Source organism: Artemia franciscana, chromosome 6 (assembly GCF_032884065.1).
Source record: "Artemia franciscana chromosome 6, ASM3288406v1, whole genome shotgun sequence".
Lineage (NCBI taxonomy): Eukaryota > Metazoa > Arthropoda > Branchiopoda > Anostraca > Artemiidae > Artemia > Artemia franciscana.
This window is the reverse complement of record NC_088868.1, coordinates 26,734,710-26,758,794: the sequence shown is the minus strand read 5'-3', so window position 1 is coordinate 26,758,794 and position 24,085 is coordinate 26,734,710. Positions and strand designations below refer to the sequence as shown.

At 36.1% G+C, this 24,085-nt stretch overlaps 1 protein-coding gene across 1 annotated transcript in view; it reads right to left on the bottom strand.

Annotated features, from left to right (window-relative positions):
• The window catches only part of LOC136028531 (uncharacterized), an 85,775-nt gene that overhangs the window by 44,088 nt on the left and 17,602 nt on the right, over nucleotides 1-24,085 (bottom strand). The window contains exons 3-4 of the mRNA XM_065706376.1: nucleotides 19,048-19,442; nucleotides 11,025-11,264 (exon numbers count right to left, since the gene is read on the bottom strand). Coding sequence (XP_065562448.1) covers nucleotides 11,025-11,264; nucleotides 19,048-19,442 — 635 coding nt within the window. The remainder of the gene's footprint in view (nucleotides 1-11,024; nucleotides 11,265-19,047; nucleotides 19,443-24,085) is intronic.

Here is a 24,085-nt window from a genome sequence, read left to right as displayed (position 1 = left end):
ATCGCATTACTGTCTGTATGCATCTACAATGCTAAGCAAAAACAAACCATGTAATAATCTTCGAGCTCGCAAGCTTCGAATCCTCTCAAGGTCCGGAACAAATAACGGCCTCCCAACAAAATGAGGCAGCAGTCTCTGATTTGAATGAGTCAATCCATTACATAAGTCACTCCCACCTGATTCTTCTTCTTCTGAAGGTCGAGCAATCCTTTGAGTATCACTACTACTACCTTGATCGGATTGATTAACACACGAACTTATCACTACACCCATATCAACACTTTCAATAATCACATAATTGTGCATTCACATACTGTCCGACAAAAATAAAAAGAAGGGCTTCCCCTTTAAGACCACAATATAATAGATTACTTCACCGATTCCTACAGTCACAGTTAATATTAAGGAGTAAGAGAAGAAGCCCTAGCCTTAGGCATTAAGGAGCAAAAGAAGAAGCCTTAGCCAACAAAGATATAGAGTTCAGAAATAATAACCCAAGGAATGAGGTCCTCCCAACTATAAAAATTATTGCTAGCGGCAATTTTAGCTGAAATTAGGTTTCTTTAACATTATTAAAACTCAGAAAGGCCTTTCCAAATCTAAATATACCTCTGATATACAAAGTTCGATCTGGGTTAAAAGCCTTTTGAGTTGATGCAGGTTGGTTCAAATGAATAATACATTTTAGATTTTCACACAGATTAAAAAAAAATTATGCGTTAATAGTTATTTCCAAAGTCGGTTTAGTGTAATGTTTCAAAATTTCGTTTTTTTTTCTACTTCCACATTATACAACGTGACATTTTTAGTCAATTCAACTTAGTAACGGATCTACACTTATCCGAATAAATCTTCACTCATCCAAACTTTAAGTGGGCCGAGTCAGATAAGTTGCCTTCGCTTGAGTTACGTCGGCATCAAAATTGTCAAATGTAAACCAACAAAATCCTATTGGGTGAAAAACGGAAAGCAAGTTCCTTAACTAATTCTTAATGTCCAATATCCTTTGACAACTGGAACACACACTATCTACAGCTTCATTTCACATAGATGATGTATCCATAGGCAACTAAATACTTCCAGAGAATAAAGTTTATTGATGCATCACTTCGGTTTCACAAAAAAAAAACTAAAGAAAGCCACTAACAAGAGAAAGACCGAACCAGAGGTTTAGAATAGTGCTTTCAAAATAATAACAGGAAGTCTATCAGCGCAGCTCAATTTCCTTGGGAAAATTCCCAGAGAGAAAGCAGGCGCTATAACTAGTTCTCTTAAAAAAAGAGGAAATTCGCACAAAAGAGGGAATCTCAAACTTGCTTACGTGTGCGCAAACACAGTTTAGATAAACAGAAAGGTGTTTGTTCAACTTTGTCGGGCTGAGACAAGAGGCAAGCGCAAGCAAAAACAAACATATGCAAGGATATGTAGGATAGAGTTATAAACCGGAATAAACAAATATTCGCAACGGGTTTCATCGTAGCAGGCTTTATAATAATCTACCTATGCATTCCATAGCAGCTATGAAAGATCCTTTTCCAAAATTGACGTACCCCCCCCCCACCAATATAAAATTAACCAGGCTTGTATTAATATGAGGTCGCTCTGTAGTAGTGTTAAACAGTTATACACCTTTAGTGTGTTTTTTTTTTCTCAATTCGTATAGAATAGGGGGTTCATAGCAACTTTAAAAGAAGATCGTTCAATAAGAAATTGAAAGGGCTAGTGAGCCTTTAAAGAGTCAAAAGTGACTGGAGGACAACAAGCCCTCCTCCTACACCCTTTTTTGCAACCCAGCCCCTAGCCCTCCACAACACGAAATTTGATCAGAATTTTGAGATAATTATTTTTATTAAAATAGTCGAAACGACCCGAAAAACAAGCCATCGGGGACGACATGACCCCCAAAGCCCCTGATGGAAGAACAAAAATTATGAAAATCATCAATTGATTATAGCTCAGTTTATAGTAGAAAAAGGAGATCATGATGATTCTTGGGATATTCTATTGTCTCAAAATGCTCGAGAGATCGTTCTGTCGGCCAAGAGGTTCCCATGTTTCGTTAGGGAAGGGGGCTAGAGGTTCTGCAAATTGGCCAAACAACTGTTTGTCCCTGATCAGATTAAAACCTACAGCTGTAAGTCCTTGGGCCAAGAGAAACGTAACCTACTAAAAAAAGCTGTATGGGGCCACGAGACCTCCAAAAGTAGAGCCCACTAAAACCAAAAACTGTTTAGTACGAACGGCTAGAAACTTATATCCTTGAGTCGTTGGACTAACAGTATCTCTATATAGAAGTATAATAAAAAAAATAGTTGCCCCTAATTCGAGACCCGACAAAGGCCAAAAAGCTTTTTTTGAATGGCTTGAAACTTTAAACCATAAGTACGTGGGCTGAGCAAACCCTAATCCACAAAAATTATCTTATGTTTGGCGGATAGGCCCCCCAAAAGTGGTGCTCCAAAAAGAGCCAAATTGCCTTGTCCGATAAGCTCGAAACTTGTATCTTTATGTCCTTTGGTCTTGGACCTTGCAGGAAACAAATTTCTCCGTAACATTTTGGACTTTAGATGCCAAGTGAGGTGGAAAACGTCTTGTCCTGTTGAAAGCTAGGGGGCCTCAGTCAAAGATAAAAGTTTAAAAAATATATCTTCCGCTCCCAAAACGGTCCCAAAACATTTTTTTCCATACTGGCGTAAATTTTTTGAGAGTCATTGCCCTGGGACCATTGCTAAGGGGACCAAACATTTTTGTGGAAGGGAGAACGAAGGTGGGCGAAAAAAAACTATCGTCTCAGAACACAAATAGAATTAACTTTCTTATCATATTTCAAGAATGGTAAAGTAAACAAAACATAATTTATGGATAATGAATTCACCCGCATGCAATGTCTCATTTCAGACGTGGCCTTTGAATTGCAGAAGCTACAGTTATAGAATTTTACTGTAGGCCTGGTACGCACACAAGACTTTGGTCAGGTGGAGCAGCACTGCTTAGAGGGAGACCCAAGTATTGGTGAATTGTGGAAACACAAGAAAGTATAGGAAAAATTGGAATTTGGGGGTAAGGACAGGACCGAATGTCTTTCCTAGGTACATCTCTGCAATACTAATCCAACTACTTACAACTTAATGCAGCAACAAGCCACTTCATGTCCACACTGATGTGTATGCTCCTCCTCCACCCCAGTTTATCCAATTATTTGTTCTTTACCCATCCCCTAGAGCTCCAATTTCCTTTAGATCTTTTCTCATGACCTCCCATTCAGAGACGGCCTGGTTTTCGTTTTGCCCCAGAGAGGTCAAGAAGCAAACTCTTTGGCAGTTTACTCAGCTTAGATACCTATATACAGTTATGAAAACTCCTATCTTGCCCATGAGAAGCTTTTGGTACAGAGCTCTGAACTTGGTGCCTCCTCCAAACCCGCGCTCCGACGCGTAGATCGTACTACAACACCATGGGCGGGAACGCAATTTTGTTTTGTTGCATACACAGCTTAGATGCCAATACCAGTTTCGTGTTACTAATTAGATACCAATACCAGTTTCCTGTCTCCAGCCGCTAGCATCGCTACCGCGCATTGTTTCCCAAAAATAAATCAAGTTTTCATAACTGTATTGGTATCTAAGCTGTGGCAGTCTATCATCCTTAAAACGTGGCCTAATCATCTTAACCTTTCTTTCATTAAATTAAAACATATAGACGTGATTCCTCAAGTCAAAGTAATCCTAACGGAAAAAACGGAATCCCCCCTCCAAACAATTACGACTCAAAAAGGGACAATGAACTTTAAAGGGTTGTTAACTCGGCTAAGGGGACCACAAATTTCTGTTTGGAGGACGGAGAGTGTTAGGGACCAGAAATGGGCAAAAATTATGTTGTCCCTGATTATTTTATCAGATCAAATGTTGTTTCTTTCAATCCTTGGGCCGAAAGAGCCCCAATCACAAAAAAAGAGAAAGAAAATGTTGTTTCCCACGAATAATGGCCAAAAACTTTTTTTTTTTCGAACGGCTGTTGAACTGCACACGAAGTTGCTAGGAGAAGGGGACCCCAAGGCATAAAAAATTAGATTGAGGGCAGGGGAAACCCAATGAAATAGGGTAGATTTTTTTAGATTGGCTAATCCCAATTCGCACACAAAATGAATACAAAGAATATTAGCTCACCCAAAAACTGGACCAACGTATTCTTTCTTCACTTAACAGATTGGTGTCATTGGGCCAACTGGAGCCTAATGTACAAGAATGTACTGGAGCCTAATGTATAAGGCTCACTAGCGGCCGAAAAGATATTTCCTTCTGTTTGACTTAAAACTGTCCAGCATTGTACTTTGGCTAAGGGTGGAGTTATTCAAACTTTTTGCATATTATGTAAAAATTTGAGCCAAAACTCAGTCACTGTGACCGGTCTTACATTGCTCCACCACCGCTGATGAGACTCGGATATTCAAAGTGCTTGCCTTTTGATGAAGAAACAGCATATTTCTGCTTACAAGATCAATCACTAATCAATATGTTGCTGCATAAGTTAAAAAACCACCGGGTATTATGTACACTATTTAGTGCAAAGATCAATATAAAAGAAATAGCAGTTATAAATACCCCAACTAGTCTTCATGCGAAAAGTCTCGAGGAGCTAATCTTTAACTGATTCCTTTGGGATCCTCTTCCACTAAGGACCATTTGTTGAGAGCTTTATGAAGAGCAAATGAAATCGCCTTTGAATGTACAGAGGCTGATACATAAGTAGCTTCGTGTACATCAAAGAAATATCCAAGTGATTCCTGAGTTTGGCTTTTATGTTGGCCAACTCAGCGCTTACCTCTCTACACTTACTACAAAGCAGGGTGGTCCACAAGGATGAAGGATAAACCTAGATACCTTATTAAATCTCAGTTTGCCCTTGGGGCCTATGGTGGGAAGCGGACCATCCAAAATCAGTGAAAGTGCCTTACTTTCGGATCCTAAGAGAAATTTTTCGTTTATTTCAGAAGTAGCTTCTGATAACATCTCCCACTGACTCTTCATTTCGTTAGGGCATTTCCGCAATTCAGTATTACTCCTTCCAAGAACCCAAAGCGCAACGATAGGGAGACTATATTACCAGCTGTACCATCCAAGGTAATGTCTGGGCTCAAAAATATTGGCGATTTCAGGGCCTCGAGAATAGGTTATCTTTATTCTTATTTCTTATACATCTTTCTTTTTTTATATATAACCAGTTGAGGTTAATATCTGCACGTTACCTTAGTTATTCCTCCAAACTGTGTTTGTGCCAGTTACACACGATCGGCTACACATTTACGTGTAAACAGAGCCACGACAACCTTAATGATGACACAAAATTTTTGAAAAAAAGTTTGCTGATTCGTGACGTCAGATGGAACATATAAAATTTTTCTGTGTTCCTTCCATAGTCTAAAACCCTACATAGTACATCGTGTGTATGGTCAAACGTGATTTATTATTAAAATATTCTTTAGAGTAGTTTTGCTTAAATACTATTATTGCTACTACTAACAACTCACTGCTGTGAGTTGTTAGTAGTAGCTAATTCAACTTATTCCCATGTCTTAAGTACTAAAAAAGATAATACAATTAGTACTTCAGACAGATTTTTATTTAAAGAAATCGAACATAATTCATAATAAAACAAATATGAAACTAATTTACTTGAAACTAATTTAAAAACATATAATGAAATTAATAATAAACAAAATTGACACTAACCATCGGTTTAGGACGCCCATAAATGGGCCTGAAATTTATTTTGTCTCTGATAGGCTTGAGACCAGGACACATTTCCGACTCCACGCATTTTCAATATACCGACTCCATCGCCGATTCCATTCAGCTAAAACCTGCAATAACTCCCAAGTCCGGATCGACAGCCCTGTTTTAAAGCTTCATTAAACAAGATTTTATAACTTGTAACCGATTCCAACTCCAGACAGTTTCAATATACCGACTCCAACACCGACTCCATTCCGCTAAAATTTACTAAATCTCCAAGTCTGACTTGACAGCCCTGTTTTAAAGCTTCATTTAACTAGACTTTATAACTTACAACCAACTTCAACTCCAGACAGTTTCAATATACCGACTCCCACACCGACGCCATTCATATAAAATTTACTAAAACTCCAAGTCCGACTCGACAGCCCTGTTTTAAAGCTTCATTTAACTAGATTTTATAACTTACAACCGACTCCAACTCCAGACAGTATCAACATACTGACTCCAACACCGACTCCATTCAGCTAGAATTTACTAAAACCCAAAGACCAACTCGACAGCCTTGTTTTAAAGCTTCATTTAACTAGATTTTATATTTTATAACCGACTCCAACTCCAGACAGTGTCAATATACCAACTCCAAAACCGACTTTATTCAGCTAAAATTTACTAAAACTCCAAGTCCGACTCAACAGCCCTGTTTTAAAGCTTCATTTAACTAGATTTTATAACTTATAACCGACTCCAATTCCAGACAGTTTCAATATACCGATTCCAACACCGACTCCATTCAGCTAAAATTTACTAAAACTCAAAGACCGAATCAGCAGCCCTGTTTAAAAGCTTCATTTAACTAGATTTTATAACTTGTAACCGACTCCAGCTCCAAACAGTGTCAATATACCAACTCAAACACCAATGTCATTCAGTGAAAATTAACTAAAACTTCAAGTCCGACTCGACAGCCCTGTTTTAAAGCTTCATAAAACTAGATTTTATAACTTACAACCGACTCCAACTACAGACAGTTTCAATATACCGACTCCAACACCGACGCCATTCAGGTAAAACTTACAAGCGTTTTAGAACCTGCATAATTAGAGCGTGCAAAATTGGTACCCTTCCAAAACCCCCACCGGCACCTTCAAAAATATAGGTATATTACATTTCTTTCGACACGTCATATATCAAGGATTATTTAATGAACGATGTTAAAACATCAAGTGCTAGTCATCAAGATTGAGAAATGACGGTCAAAACACATACAAGTACACAGATTTTCAATTTTTGATATTACAAGGCATGAAGTGGTGCAGGTTTCCTCTCCAGCACCCGGCTTGCACCTGGACTTCACACAAACACAGTTTACTAATTTATAACCGTTATTATTCAGTAAATATCTAGGAAATGATCATAAATGATATAATGTTGCTCAAAAACCCTTTCTAAGGTTGTGACTCGTGATTCCTGTTTTGATTTTTGATTTGATCCAAAACATGTATTAAAAGAATTCTGAGTGTGGTTATTCAGAATAGAGGCAAATTAAATTTAAACAATTTAAATAGAATTTTCAAAAACGCTGGATTTAATACACCTAACTGAAATCACACTCCTGCAAGGTCTTTCAAGTCATTGATTTTCATTTCATTCATATGAGTTAAAGTCCTAAAGCCAGGAACTACTGACTTAAGTCCTATCCGTTCCCATGGGACGTTTTGGGGCCACTCCTTTCCAAATTTTAAACATCAGTACTCGATACGCTGCTCTGTCAGGTGCAGTTCTAGATTGTTGGATTATATGCAGCAGGGAAAAATTATCAACCCATTTATTGGGATGTTCTCCCTGTGATTAACATCCGTCAATTGTCACTGCAAGTGAGATCTTGGGTACATGAACAGTGTCTCTTGACCTGCCCAGGCTAGCTCAGTTGCTTTGTTTAGAATAATGTCTGTTGACTTTTCTTTTTCTAACTTTTTCCTTTCTGACATGGTTAGTGTATCGGATATTCGCTATTTGATGCAAAATTCCGATTCGAAAAGGATGTGATAAGTTTCAGTTTTTACTGTCCATTAACACATCCTATCGACATCCCACATGGAGCAGCGGGTATGATCAGGCTGTTGAAAAGGTGAACTTTCATATGGTTCAAAAAAAGGCAGAATTTTCTTAAATTTAAGACACTCGCGAGACCCAGACTTGCAATGAAGCCGGGGTTTAACTTCAGGAGTGCGGCAAATACAGGCCATTAGGAGGTTGCTGGGGTACAGAAAGCGCCACTATTTTACTGCACCAGATCTTTTTTCTGACTGGCTGAAAAATTATATGCAGGAGGGTGTCCTCCCTCCCCCATACCTGACACCCCTCCCAACAATTATAGTAAATGATACCGATTCAACTCTTGTGACCGAAAACACGTCCACTTTTCAGGGACATTTTTTTCATTTAATTTAAATAAAAAAGAGTCAAACTCTAAGTCAGAACAAAGTAAACTTGGAATTGACAGAGCCCCTGTTCCAAATAATAAAAAAAGAAAAATTCAAAAAAGAAAGTTTTCGCCCAGTACACAAAAAAGTATTGGCAAAAAACGGACGGGGTTAGAAATTTTTGTTATGAGTTTTTTTGCTGTGTGTTGTGAGTTTTGTTATGAGTGTTACCTGTCCATGTCATCTTTTGTCGCTTGAATTTGAAATAACTCGAACTCGTGTAGTGAATTTTTGGCTAGTTTGTGATTTTGGGAATTTTTGAGGTGGATGATTATATTTTTTTGTTGATTCTCTGAAAGACGTGAATTTATTCTCTGAAAGACGTGAATTTATTAGGCTGAAATATTTTTTTTTTATGTATTTGTTTCATTTTTGTTTCTCCCCTGTTTTTTTTTTCTCGCCATCTAGCCTATGGCGATGTTATTGAACATAGACATAGATGTCTATGTTGAAGATGTTTTATTGTGAATTTATTGATTGAATCATTGATTGTACATCAAATTTGAAATAACTCGAATTCATGTGGTGAATTTTGGGCTAGTTTGTGATTTTGGGAATTTTTGAGGTGGATGATTATATTTTTTTTTTTTTTTGATTCTCTGAAAGACGTGAATTTATTACGCTGAAATATTTTTTTTTATGTAGTTGTTTCATTCTTGTTTCTCCCTTGTTTTTTTTTCTCGCCATAGAGCCTGCTATGTTGAAGATGTTTTATTGTGAATTTATTGATTGTACATCAAAAGGTTTCCCATCTGAATCATCTTACTTTACTTTCCCATACAATTTTTCAGAAAAAAATGTGCAACCATGTGGCATTACTTCCTCTGGAACTGGGACACACATTACATAGTTCTTTGATACTCTTATATCAATTGGTAATCTAACAGTGTTTACTCGATAATAACTCCGTCCTCGGTGGGGCAAAACAGTAGTTTGGCGCCACAAAATGGTAGAAAACACCAATTTCTCGACGCAAAATTTTATTGATCACTTTAACAGGGTTCGAAAAGTTTTAATTTCGAGCCCTCTCCTTTTTTATGACCATTGGCTCGACGATATCTGGGGGGGGGGATCCTTGATCTTTCAACTCGGGAAAAAAAGAAAAAATATACCACGTTTTGCAGATAGAAGCTTTAAACCTCCACAATAGTGTTCTCTTATATGCTGAATCAAATGATGACATCAGGACCACTCCTCTTTTTGAGTTTTTTAGCTTTTTTTCGAAAATCAGTTTAATGTTCTCAGGCTCGTAGCATTTAATGTGTAATATTAAATTTAATGAACTTTTTATGTTTCGAATGAGCATTGAAAACCAATTTTTTTTTTATGTATCAATCGTAATAAAAAATTCCTTTTTTAAAAGTTTTGGTTATTTTTGGCCCAAGTCGCTCCTCGCACACAGTTTAATACCAGAAATTGTTTGATGCTTAGATTTTACATGCATTTTGGAATATGGGCAGAATAACCCAGAATCGATTCTTTTCTTCATTATTCCTATTTTTTTAATTCTATTTGTTTGCTGAATTTTACATGTGGGAATTTTCCAAGGGAGGGGAGAGCAATACGCCATATCCCAAGAGTTTTAAATGAAAGGACGCTAAATAAATATTAATAAACATAATTTATTTTTTATACAAGCTCATATGTATGGAGCTGTTTGTTCCAAGTTTTAGGCTAATATTGCGAAATGAAAGTTCAAAATCAAAATAAACTCAGCAGTTAGATCACAAATAACGTTTAATTTTCACCAAATTAGCTTCATAGATCGTAGTCAAATAGGTCTAAAGTTATGAAACTCAACGTCTGCACGTTATCATAGAATACTGTATTATGTCCAGTCCTAGTTGCGGGACCGACAGAAAGGATTATCTGCATCGGTTAATTTGCCTAACGCAAATGAAGTTTCTTAACTAGTAATTTTTCAAACGGTACTTTTTTAACTTTACTATTTCAGTAGAAATATTTTTTTAACTCCCTACCTCCTGATTTTCCAAAACCTAACACGGAGGATTATTGCACAAGAACTAAGAAACTTTAGAATTGTCTGATAACTTATTCAAATTTCACTTAAAACTTAAGTTTCAGTTTTTAAGTGTAAAAACAACAAAATACCTAATATTTCTACAATCAATGTATATTAAGTATGTCTCATTATAAAAATTAAACAGAAATTAGATTTAACAAAGGCTTCAAAAAATATTTTTATTGAAATTTATAGTGCAATACAAAAGAGCTAAAGTGTATTAGAATAAGGTCATATCATAGATCAAGCTTCAACCAAACAGAAATAATTATAAATAGATAGATTAAACCTAAAACATAAACGTATAAACGCAAGTTTAGATGTCACTCTCTCAAACTCTCCAACGGTTAAAGTATTATTTACACTTTATTAGAAATTGTATATTTTGAAATCATATATTTTATTATATATTTATTTTATATGTTTTGTATATTACTTATATTATAGATTATTATATATTTAAAAAAATTATATATTATTAAATATTTTATTTGTATCATTACCAAAACTTGTATATCTTCAGAAAATAAGCAAACAATTTACTAGAATAAATGCATCAAAATGACCAGTTTAGTCTAAGTATTTTGAAAGGACGCTTACTTATGTAACAACAGTTTCAATTTATTTTATTATTTCAACTCCAATTCACTGAATAGTACAAATAATGGTAAACCAAACAAAACTTGTAAGAGGGACTAAATCGCGAATGCTTCGGGTCAACATCACAGGGGTATACATTGTTCGATATATATTATAACAGTGGTACATACTGATATATCTTACCAGGGTAACTCCATCTTCCTTGTGAAAATCTTGTCCTTCTAATTTGATCCAAGCCAATGGTTTGTAGTGCCATTTCACTGATTGCATCCATATCATCCTCAGAGCTACTACTTGAGGAGCCCCAAGGTCGCCAGCGTGTCTTTCGTTGCGCGTCTTCTCCGGATTGATTTCGTGAGTTTGATGGGCGATCGTTTCCTAAACTCTGAGCAGTTCGCAGGGGATTACGCCTACTAGATTCACCTGTGGATAGAAAAATATTACCTATGAATACAGCAGTTTCACTTTAAAGTTCTTTTCTACAAACAAAAGAAGTCGAATTCACCCCTTTTTATTCTTCTTATATGTCTGTAACTATGCTTAAATCCATGAAAATATATTTATTCGACACACAAAAAAGATAATTGGTTATTTTTTTCTAGCAGAAAAATCAATCCCCCTTCCAAACCAAACAAGAAAAATACTCCGCTCGATAGGGGGGGGGGGGTGTAGTTGTGATATTGAAAAAAGCTTTATGAGACTTTTTTCTTCAAACTGATATTGAAAGTAATAACCTTAAAGTACTAAACACAGTAAAAATGAAATGTGATCCTTTGATCTGTAGTCAAATCAATTCAAGTTCTATTTATTTTCATAAAATAACAATAACAAAAACAATATCCCAAATGGCTCAATGGCCCGAAATGATGCTGATAATAAAACATATTATCTGAGAACACTCATAGTTTATCGTCTAAATCGTCTAAATATCGTCTAAATCGGTGCAATTTAAATAAGAATTACAGCAATCTCAAGCAACGGTGCGTTGCATGATTTTTTCAAAATTGGGCGGACTGAAACAAAAACTTTTCAATAATCTTGAAAAGCCTATAGAGTTAGTTATTCTAAAAGGGCCTGTACTTTAAGGCAGTTTAAAGCATTAAAAAACGGTAAAGAATGAATAGAACAGGATCCTTATAGTGAAATGCCTTCGATTACAAATAATTAAAAGAACATCGCCAAAATTCAGTGTCTTGTCCAATTTGATTATCATTTGAGGTTTAGAATGATTTGAGAATGATTCGGATTAATTTATACAACTATCCATAGGATCTGATTAATAATTACAGATTACAAAATGGTTCCCAAAATTCTTGTCGCAAGACCAAAAGATGACGAGAGGGACAGGTGTCCCATTTCTTCAGAGCATTATATAGCTATCTTAGTTGAAACGTTTCATTATTGACTACGAACCTAGGAATTGATGACGACGGGGGAACAAAGTGCCCGCCCCAAGAATGGCACACTTCAGCCTCAGTAAGGCTAATAACGGAAAAATGAGCAAGGCAAAAATTAAAACAGGTTTATTTACTTCTTAGATAACCACGAATCGTTCATGCAGATTGTACCTCAGGACCAGACACTAAACCAATAAGTCTATTGAGAAATGTTTAATATACCTCGAAAGGGCTATTCGTATGAGACATAACATTGAGAAAGCCTGGGTGCTAAATTATTATAATGCGCCTTGCCAAAGGACCAATTTAGTTAATCAGTTTCTGGGAACCAAAAATGTTTCCGTTATTGATCAATCCCCTTGTTCGTGCAACATAAGCCAGTATGACTTTTTCTCTTTACAAGGTTAAAAATTCACATCAAAATACAACATTTTGGGATACAAGAAATATTCAAATATCTATGACTGGCCAACTAGAGGCTATAACAGACTCTTAGTTACAAAACTGCCATGAACAATAGCAACGTCAACTTTGTGCTACGGTGATTCCAAAGGGAATTACTTCAAAAAGATAACGTGACAGAACGTCAGAACACAGTTTCTGAAAGACGAGCTAGCCTGTGCCGGCCACATCAATGAATTAGCCGAAACGCTGGATGACGTACAAACCGTAACTAGCGATGTCCTCAAAGCAACTAGCTCTCTCGAAATTATCATAAATACATGCTAAACAAAGATTTTGTGCTGCTTACAAAAACCAACTGATGGGATAAAACCAGACTTGACACTTAACGGAGAGAGTGTTCAGTGGGTCGACGAATTCTCCTACTTTGGTAGTCTGATCACCAGCCACTTAAAAGACATGAAGAAACGTCTTGCCTTTGCGAGTCCCAGCTTCAAAGCCCTTATGCCCATATGGTACATCAAGGATATTTCCCTATGACTTAAAACGCAACGTTTTGATACCTTTATCACCCCAAACGCAATTTACTGGACGCAGAAGGTGGATGAGCAGCGTCGCAGCTTTGCACCAAATGTTTCCGCCAAATGGCCAGAAGCATCTACCTTTTTGAGCACCTTGAAATCCCCCCAAAAAATATCACCTTGATCCATCTCCAGCAACTTCACTGGCTGGGTCACGTCCGGAGGACGAGTCGGCCCCATCTTCCAAAAATCATTCTTGAATGTCAACTTCACGGTTCTCACCCTCGTGGTCGTCCCCCAAAGAGGTGAAAGTACAATTTTGCGCCTCACCATCTCTCAAATATACTTAATCTAGCAGAAGACAGCAAGGCATACAGAAGGCACATCCACGCCATTACAAGAAAGAAGCCCCAGCAAGACGACCTTCAAGGAAGGACAGGATTTAAGTCATACGAGTCAAGTCACGTCGTTTCAAATTCAACAACTTAGTTTTTAATCAATCTCCTTTTTTTATTGACACAATCACGAAATGCATAATATTTTCTTAAAAGAAACCTTGAGATCCTAGCTCTTCCTAAAATATGTTAGAAATTTTAAAGAAAACCAGATATCAAATAATACTAATAATTGATTATCATTTTCTTTACAACAGAAATGTTGAAAAATTGCCGTAGTTGTTGTGAAATTAATGACGTATTTTCTTATCGAAGCTTCATATATATTTAAGTAAGTAGAAAAATAAATCACTATTTGGAAGTAAAAATAATGCAAAAAAAGATAAAGCTTTGAAAATTCGAGATAAAATGATTTTTTTTTCCTTCGAAATGACCAAGTCAACAGAGCTATTGTAACATTTTTTCCCTTGGGAATCTACAAAACAATAAAATAACTTTTAAAAAGATAATATTTTAATTGCATTGCATTTTATCCTTCTTTTTTTAAATTGAATAAAAAAAGTTTTTTTAACAGCAAGTAAGGAGCGACATTAAAACTTAAAACGAACAGAAATTATACCGTATATGAAAGGGGTTATCCGCTCCTCAACGCCTCGCTCTTTACGCTAAAGTTTTCTTATTATTTTAAAAAGTAGAGTTGTGACAAAGAGTAAAACTTTAGTGTAGAGAGCGAGGCGTTGAGGAGGACCCCCTTTAACATGAAAAAATCCCCCCTGAAAACGTCTGTAAACGTCCTGATAACCATTACTATATGTAAATAATGGTCAAAGTTTGTAACTTGCAGCCCCTCCCCGGGGACTGTGGGGAATTAAGTCATCCCGAAAGACATGATTATTAGGTTTTTCGACTATGCTGAACAAAATGGTTACCACAAAATTTTGATCCAGTGACTTTGGGAAAAAATGAGCGTGGGAGGGGGACTAGGTGCCCTCTAATTTTTTAAGGACACTAGAACTTTTAATTTCCATTAGAATGAGCCCTTTCGCGACATTCTAGGACCACTGGGTCGATACAATCACCCCTGGAAAAAAATAAATAAATAAACACGCATCCGTGATCTGTCTTCTGGAAAAAAAAAATCAAAATCCCACATTTTTTAGATAGGAGCTTAAAACTTCTACAGCAGGGTTTCCTAATACGCATAATCTAATGGTGTAATTTTCGTTAAGAGTCTTTGACTTTTAGGAGGTATTTCCTCCTATTTTCTAAAATAAGGCATATTTTTCAGGCTCTTAAATTTTGTTGGGTAAGACTAAACTTGACGTAACTTATATATTTAGAATCAACGTAAAAATTTAATTCTTTTCGTGTAACTATTGGTATCAAAATTCAATTCTTTCGAGTTTGGTTATTGTTGAGCCGGGTTGCTCCTTACTACAGTTCGTTACCACGAACCGTTTGATTCTACCTCCTCTCCTCTCAGTGGCACCACCCTTTAAAAAATAAAAACTACTTTTAAAACATTACAAATTCTAAGTGTCACCCACACATTATATTTCACACTAATTAGCAACCAGAAGAGTCATCTTCACATAATTGTACTTTCACCTTTGGAAATTTTCTGAACCATTAAAATAAAATGCTCTCCCGCAGTGGCCGTCCTACCGCCACAGGAATCCCCGTTTACGGTGGCCATCTTCTAAAGAAACTTTATCATTTTCCAATTCAGCGAAAAAACCGCTATTATATAAACTTTAAATTACTTTTACTATAAACAATATATAACATAAAAACAAACAAAACCCCACCTTTTTCATCTCATTCCAGCTTATTTTTACAAAACACAAAATCAACCCTATAAATTACAATAACCCTTTCTTTTATTTTATTCTCATGTTATTTTTGACTGCTACTTAAAAAAACAAAAAACATTAATTGTCATTTCTATTTACCTCACAGGCAACACTGTTACTCACTATACACAGAGTTGTTCATATCTATCTCTCTATTTCCAAACCACCTCCTCAGCTCACTGTCTCATCCCCTTTTATCATATCATACACAATATTTACAACAATCTAAAAATCGAAACCAAAACATAATCACTCCACTCTTCACTTATTTTCAATAATTCAATTTTCTTCATAACAAAACTACTAAAACCTTCCAAACAAACCATTTTTTTTTCTAATCCACACCTAGTGACACTTACTTCCAACAATATAACATGGAATTTTTCTTTTTCATCTCTAACTCCAAATTTATGTCAAATTTCATCAGCTTCTTCTTTTTTTCATCACTACTGAAACTTAACTTCGCATCTTTCGCTTGAATCAAAAACTAACTGGTCTTCATTGCTTTGTAAACTAAAAGGTACTATTCACCCTTTTTATCACTGTCATTTTGTGGTTTTAGAGTATAAATAAAAGATAGCGCTACATGCAATAGAAAACAGCGTCAGATGTTTTCAAAGATAAGCTTTAAACAGAGCATCCTTTGTATTGTATGAGATTAACGACGCTTCTTGACTACTAAGGTCCCTGCATCGGAAGAGCATCCTTTATTTAAGAATTAACGACGCTTCTTGACTACTATGGTCCCTGCGTCGGCCCTACAGTGCATTCCTGCAGCGTGATTCGATCTCTGGGTCCCGTATTACCAAGCTAAGGTCAAATCCACTGCGCCACCACAGGACAAAATTAGATATCATTTTCAAAGTAATATTCCATTCCTTGCACCGTGTGGGATTGAACCAGAGAACCCCAAAAGCATCCTTTAATGTACCTCACAAACTATTTCAAATAATTTTGCTCTTGTCAAACAATTGTATGGAAGTACTTTTTGTGGCACTTCACAAGCGCAATACTTCACAATACTTGTGGCAATACTACACAAGCGCAGCGAATGTGTTTTCATGAAGACTTCTGAGTAAGAAGGAAATACAAGTAGATGAGGCATATCTGATTACATAATACATAGTTGGAAAAAGGCTTGATGTTTAGATGAAGAGGGTGCAATAAATTTAGATTTATAACTTATGGCAAAATATACACTTTTAGGCTAATAAGTTTTCATTTTATTGGGGGAGGGGACTCTTCTAACTAAAATGGCGACAAGGAATCCACCAGTGTGCAAATGTGAAAAAATATGATTCGATTCTGATTGACTGAACTATTTTCTTGCGGTTTTAATTGTATAACGGAGAGAAATTCCTTTGGATCAAAATTTTTGTCTTTAAAGGCCCCTGGCAAGACAGCAAAAAGTGGCAAAAAAAAATGTAAACTGTTTTTCCTTTTGCAGCAACACAACCTGTCCCAAGTTATGAAAATCCAAAATGAACAAAAAAGAAAAATGGGACTAAAAGATAAGCGACAGGTGGTCACCAATTGCTTACCATACCTTTGTTATAAAAAAAAAACAAAGTTTCTGCGATATGTATTTCATAATGACAAAAGACAAGCCGGGGCAAAAGTGACGTTAAACGTTTCATAAAAGTTCAGAGCGATGAAACAGCTATACATAAAGACATTACAAATTACAAGGACATTAGCCAAGAAGCTGATACTGCATCAGCCTCTGTTAAAAAACAAAAGTTCGGCACTATGTTTTTCATGATAAAAAAAAACAAGCCAAGGCAAAAGTTGAAGGTTCAATAACAAAAAACATAGTTTTACAAAGGCACTAATTCTAATTCAAGGTCAGTTAAGTTGTTTAAGGGGTTGATTGATGAAAAAGAAGCAAGGACAAATGTGATTGGAAAACTAGTGAAAGTAAGAATCGGAACAGCTAAAGAAAAAGGCATGGATCAACCAACAGTGAGAATCACTTTAAATCAACCAACAGTGAGAATCACTTTAAATTATAAATGAAATTCAGAACAGTGATCTGTAGCTGGAAAATTGGATCTATAATGATATCTATAATTTTTGTTACCTATAACGTCTTAAGAAATTAAATGAGATGATGTATGAATCTAAACTGCCAAAGCAAAAAACGAGGAAAAAACTTTCTGAGGGAAAAAAGAATAAAATGGACAATGAAATCTACGGTTGTAAACAAAGAACAGAGATGACTGGCCACAAAAACGATCTAAATAGGCCAGGACTAAGAAATAATTCGTATTTTTCACAGGGTGGCTGTATCGAACCTGTGGTGACGTCACGACATCAAGAAAAGGCTCAAATCGTCTGCAGTTAGAAGACAAGCGACAACGAGAATCCATATATAGAAGCCCATCACCAATAGTAAGCATTGATGACCTTATCCGTGTCAAAATCCCAAACCCAAATCCTAACTATCATTTTCGATTTTGGCACGTTTTCATTACCGCTGTCGCTTATCTTCTAGCCCCATTTTTCTTTCTTCTTCATTTTGAATTTTCACTATTTCAGATAGTTTTCCAATGCCCTTTGCTTTAGCTGTCCTTATTGGTCTAGTCTTACTTGATGGTCAAGTTGTAGATTTGCTAATTGTTCAGGTGGTTGAACAAAACTTCTTTTTCTTCCAATGAATTATCATTTATAACACTTTATAACGTTTATAACGTTTTTGTACCTTTTTTTTAATGAACCCGGGCTCTTTAAACGTCGTTGCATTGATTTATGCTACGAATACTATTACAAGCCTGGAATGTTGTATACAAACGCAAGTATTGAACTTCTTGGTATTCTCTTGTCAAGTGCCTCTTTACTTTTATAAATAAAACTCCTCAACACGAAAAAATAAAAGAATAGTTTTTATCCGTTCAGTCTTTAGTTTAAACTTTCATTTTGAATACAAAATAACAAGCAGAATTTTAAACCCGACGAGCTGGTTCCCAAATATGAGAATCTCAAAGTAACAGTGATTCCACTCGAACGCCATCTATACACTTCCATGTTAACAACAAAAAGAGGAAACACAAAAATAAGAAAAATGACTTAAATGCCAAAATTATAGAGAATTTAAACGGTATGTAAAACACGGTAAAGTCTACCACGTAGCAGAGAAACTCATAAAGCCAGAAAATGCTACCAATTCAAAAAAATATAGAAACCTGTTATAGTACAACATTTGTAAAGTTTGATAAGAAATCGTGATCAAAAAACTAGATCGAGAGTGACGTATCAAATGAGCAATCCGAGTTAGTTTTCGGTTAGTATTAGTAGAAAAGGCCATATGAGAGGGAGGTGGGAGTAATAGATTTATAGCCCCTCCCGAAATCTTTTTCTACTTTTGAAAAAGTAACAAAATGCATATAACTAAATTTGTTATGCATTTTGTGAAGTTTCTTTGTACCCCCCCCCCCCTCCCTCAAAAAAACCCTTTTCCGCAAAAAAAAAATCCAGCATACGCCCTTGCTAGTAGACCTAGGTTAATACTATTAGAGTTACAAAATACAGACACAAATAAAGAAAACTGAAGACACAAGTACAAAAAGTTGAGTCTAGACTGATACTATCCGAGCTACAGACATAATTGAAGAAAACGATAAAAAAAAAAATATTCATACCGACATTCAACACAGAGTGTGCTTTCATTTTCCCGCTCTGGACAACTTTCCAGATACTGAAATTACTCAAAGACGATGAATCACTTCCCGATGACGTGCTTGGTGAACTTCCATCGCCATCCTCAGCAACAACATTAATTGAACTAGTTGTATTATCACCATTGCGTAAGACACCGTCCGTATGAGACGTAGAACTAGATCTTAATCGAATACATCCAGAACCTTCTCCTTTCCCAGGGCCTGGAGACGGGAGACTCTTTGAAAGTGATGAAGAATCTGATGAGACTGTGGAATTATTTTGAATGTGCGGCACGTTGACAGTTTTTGTGCCAGGTCTGTTTTCACAAGTATTTCTCTCTGGACTATGCGTAGGAGTACTCGTATGTGCCCCCATTCTGAAAGTATATTCAAGATTATATTACTACGCAAGAGACATCGATTGATTTAATAAGTTAATTGACTTTAGTGTTTCAATCCTGTATGTTCAAAAAAGACCAAGCTGCACTCAAGTCCAAGTTTTTGGTGTATCCGAGTATCTGTGCAGTAGAGTAAGAGAATTTTTTTTTTTTTTTAATCATCTTAGGTCAACCTTATTGAGCTTTCCTTAAAAAAGTACCTTATATAAATTTGGATAAAGAGGAATTCCTAATCATCCCCCTCTGCGTGCAGGTATAAATAAAGGACCGCATGCAAATATACTGATGACCAGCGTTTGAGTATCTAAACAACTGCTTACGCTGAATATGTGGGATTCACATGCGTGTCTAGCAAGACGTCAATACACGACATTGATGTCTGACATCTCTGGCAACATCTAGGCGTTGAAACTTAGTTAGACACACACATACGTGCCAGTTCCTACCAAACATTAAGACAGAAAATAAAGATACAGTAGTGATTGTTTTTCTTCAATATACGGAGTTCATATCAGGACGAAAACATTCAAACTCAGTTGCTGCTGCCGATTTTTCAATCTTGAAACTGAAATGTGAAGCTCAAGATCATACAAGTTTTGCTTAGTCCACGATTAGGCTTTCTTTTATGGTAGTCTGATTCTGCAATATTACATTTGTGCCTGTGAAAGATAAATGCAAGCTATTTATAGAATAAAATCATAATATTCAGAAACGCTAGTTTCTGTCACAAATGTCACTGCCTCAAAAGCATTGAAACCGTGGACAGTGAACATGAAAGTTTTTTGTTTGTTTGTTTTTTTTAACAGAACGGGGGAACAGTTTAAAGACGGTGATCATGACCGCAACTTCATTACTGGTCTTTTTTATACTTTTGTTCGAAATAGATACTTAGTGGAGGAAAAACAGATAGTCGAAAATGATGAAGGAAATCATTGGATACCTGTATAGCTACACTCCTTAATTCCTAATAAGCATATTTTCTCACGTTCAAAGCCAACTACTTGTAAATGAATTTGCTTCATTCCTAGATTCCATGTAATGTAGTGGAGCAGTACAACTGCTAGAGTTTGTTTATAAAGGGAATAAATGAAAAGCATTACGGTTTTAGGAGGGATATAATTTTCACGCTTAGATTGATAATAAAAAAGCAGACCCCTTTAATCCTGAGCTGATAGAACAGCCTTAACGAAGGTCTTACCTTTGTATAGTACACCAGGCAAATATGATTACAGCTATGTATGAAAATAACACCGCTGCAGTTAATGTAGGACATACCTACCTTAACTATAGGTAGTTAACCTTAGTTAACTAGTTAACTAAGGTAGTTAAGTTAACTAGTTAACTATAGGTAGTTAACTTAGTTAACTATAGGTAGTTAACTATAGGTAGCTACCTTAACTATAGGTAGGTTAGCAGCTGGTTTTGTATTACATCAGCAGTTGAGCAGGGTCGGGTTCTATCCCCATTTATACGGATCATTTTGATGGACTTTGTCTTAAGGAGTAAAAAAAAGGCAATGGGAGAACCACGGAATCAAGTTGGAAAAAAAACCTTCCTTGAATTAGATTATGCTGATAACTTAAATATCCTAGATGAAAGTGCGAGCAAAATGAATGAACTTTTAGATGTCTTGCGAGTTTAGGGTGTTAGAATAGGTTCGAAAATCAATGTTAAGTAGACTAAATCGCTAAGACTAGGAGTAAGTGAAGATTAAAAGGTGACTCAGGGTAACGAAAAGATCAATCAAGTGGACTGCTTCCCATACCTTGGTAGTATTATTAAACATGATGGGATTCTTGAAGATGTTAGAAGTAGAATAGCCAGGACTCGGGTTATTTTTCCAAAGTTAAAACAAGTTTGTAAGGATAAGAAAATAGGTCTACGAACCAAGATTAGAATATTGGAAGCTACAGTGATGACAGTTTTGAAATATGGTTCAGAAGCGTGGACGCTCCGAAAAAAAAGGAAAATTTGCTAGATATTTTTCAGAGAAATTGCCTCTACCCGACTGACTGACCGTATTTAAGATAGTAGGCTCTACGAAAATGTGGTTCATTCCCACTTTCAAGGGACATAATGAAAGAAAGGTTGAGATGGCTAGGGCACATTCTGCAGATGTGCAGAATGAAGGATGACAGATTGTTCTATTCAGCCAACCGTCTAGGGCGAAAAGGAAAGTAGGTCGTCCACGGTTGGGGTGGAAAGATGTCGTAAAGAGAGACTTAAGGGAAATGAAAACTTCCAGGGAGGGTGTTAAAAGGGAGGTTTTGAAAAGATTGGGATGGGGAGGAGTGTGCATAGCTATATTGGCCTTTGGCAGCTTGGTGCTGCGGTGAGTTGTTAGTAATAGCAGTTTAATTCTGGTTAAAATAAACAAACAAAAAACTCTTGTATTCTATATAACAGCATAAAACACACTAACATAAGTGTTAGTCAACTTATTTAGAATATGCTTAAGACCACCAGGAATTTAAATTACACTTAAAGTAAGGTCAGTCGAATTAATACGTCACAAGATTAGCTTTTGAAGACCAACCGATCGGGTAAACTGACCGGCAGAGGGTTTTAGCTATAAATCTGACAATCATGGACAATATTTCGGTGAATTTCAGACAACAATGATTTAAAGCTAAATTCCTTCGTCAGGTCGTCTAATCTTACTTTCAGGATCAATAGACATAATACTTTGAAACTTTCATCATAAATAACGTATTGGACTCTTAAATAATGTTGCACGCTTGCTTTAGGATGCCCTCGAGCTGATCACTTATAGTCAGTGTGAGGCCAGGGTCCCAAATCAGACAAGCAAATTTCGCACAATATCTCGCTCTTTATGCCAAAATATTTTTGGTAATTTCAACTATAGTATTTTTAGTAATTTCAACTATTTATTCTACGGCCCTTGCGACTCAGGGGTCATTCTTAAAGAATTAGGACAAAATTCAAGCTTTAGTACAAAGAGCGAGGTATTGACGAGGGGGGCAAACCCCCTCATATACGTAATAAAAATATGCAAATATAGAAGTACGTTACGTAAGTTAATTCGTAAGTTAAGTATATTTATTACTAATGAAAACGTTCGTAAAAAAAATAAAAGTTCTAGTTGGCTTTTTAAGGAACCAAAAATTGGAGGGCAAGTAGGCCTCCTCCCACACCCCTTTTCTACCAAAATCGTCCGATCAAAACTATGAGAAAGCCATTTAGCCGAAACAGAAAAATTAACATGCAAATTTTGTTTTAATTATTCATGTGCGGTGAGCCAAAATCAAAACAAGCATTAATTCAAAAACGTTCAGAAATTAAATAGAAAAACAAGTTGTTTTGACTGCAAGTATGGAGCTATAATAAAACTTAAAACGAACAGAAGTTTATTCCGTATCTGAGAGAGGTTATCCCCTCCTGAACGCCCCACTCTTTACGCTAAAGTTTTTTTCTTAATTTTTAAAAGAGTAGAGTTGTGAGAAAGAGTCAAACTTTAGCGTAAAGAGCGGGGCGTTGAGGAGGAAACAACCTCTCTCATATACGAAATAATTTATGTTCGTTTTAAGAATTAATATCGCTCCTTACTTGCAGTTTAAAAAAAACTTGTTTTTTTTATTTAATCAAAACAAGACTCATATCGGTCCCATGCAGCAGGCACACTAATTCGTATAGAAAAACGGGACCACTCTGAAAGTAGTTTTGCTTAGTTGGCTTAGTTTGTGCATATTGTAAGTTAAATGAGAAGATGGCACGGTAACTGTAAACAAAGAAAAAAGAAATAACAAGGCAGTGTCAGGAGACTGTACTTAACCTTAAATAATAACGATTGAAAAATAACTGTAAGTTTAACAAGTAGGATCAAACAGTTCGTGGTAACGAACTGTAGTAAGGAGCGACCCGGCTCGATAGTAACCAAAACTCTAAAAAACGGAATTTTGATACCAATAGCTACATCAAAAAATCACATTTAATGCTGATTTTAAATATATAAGTTTTATCAAGTTTAGTCTTATCCATCAAAAGTTAAGAGCCCGAAAAAATTTGCCTTGTTTTAAAAAATAGGGGGGAAACCCTAAAAGTCATAGAATCTTAACGAAAATCACACCATCAGATTCAGCGCATCAGAGAACACTACTGTAGAAGTTTCAAGCTCCTATCTACAAAAATGTAGAATTTTGGATTTTTTGCCAGAAGGCACATCACGGATGCGTGTTTATTTGTTCGTTTGTTTTTTTTTTTGTTCTTTTTCCAGGGTTGATCGTATCGACCTAGTGGTCCTAGAATATTGCAAGAGGGCTCATTCTAACGGAAATAAAAATTTCTAGTGCTCTTTTTAAGTGACCAAAAAATTGGAGGGCACCTAGGCCCCCTTCCAAGCTAATTATTTTCCCAAAGTCACCGGATCAAAATTCTGAGATAGTCATTTTATTTAGCATAGTCGAAAAACCTTATAATATGTCTTTGGGGACGACTTACTCCCCCACAGTCCCCGTGGGAGGGGCTACAAGTTACAAACTTTGACCAGTGCTTACATATAGTAATGGTTATTGGGAAGTGTACAGACGTTTTCAGGGAGATTTTTTGGTTTGGGGGGCTTGAGAAGAGGCGGATATGTTTGGGGGAGCTTTCCATGGAGAAAT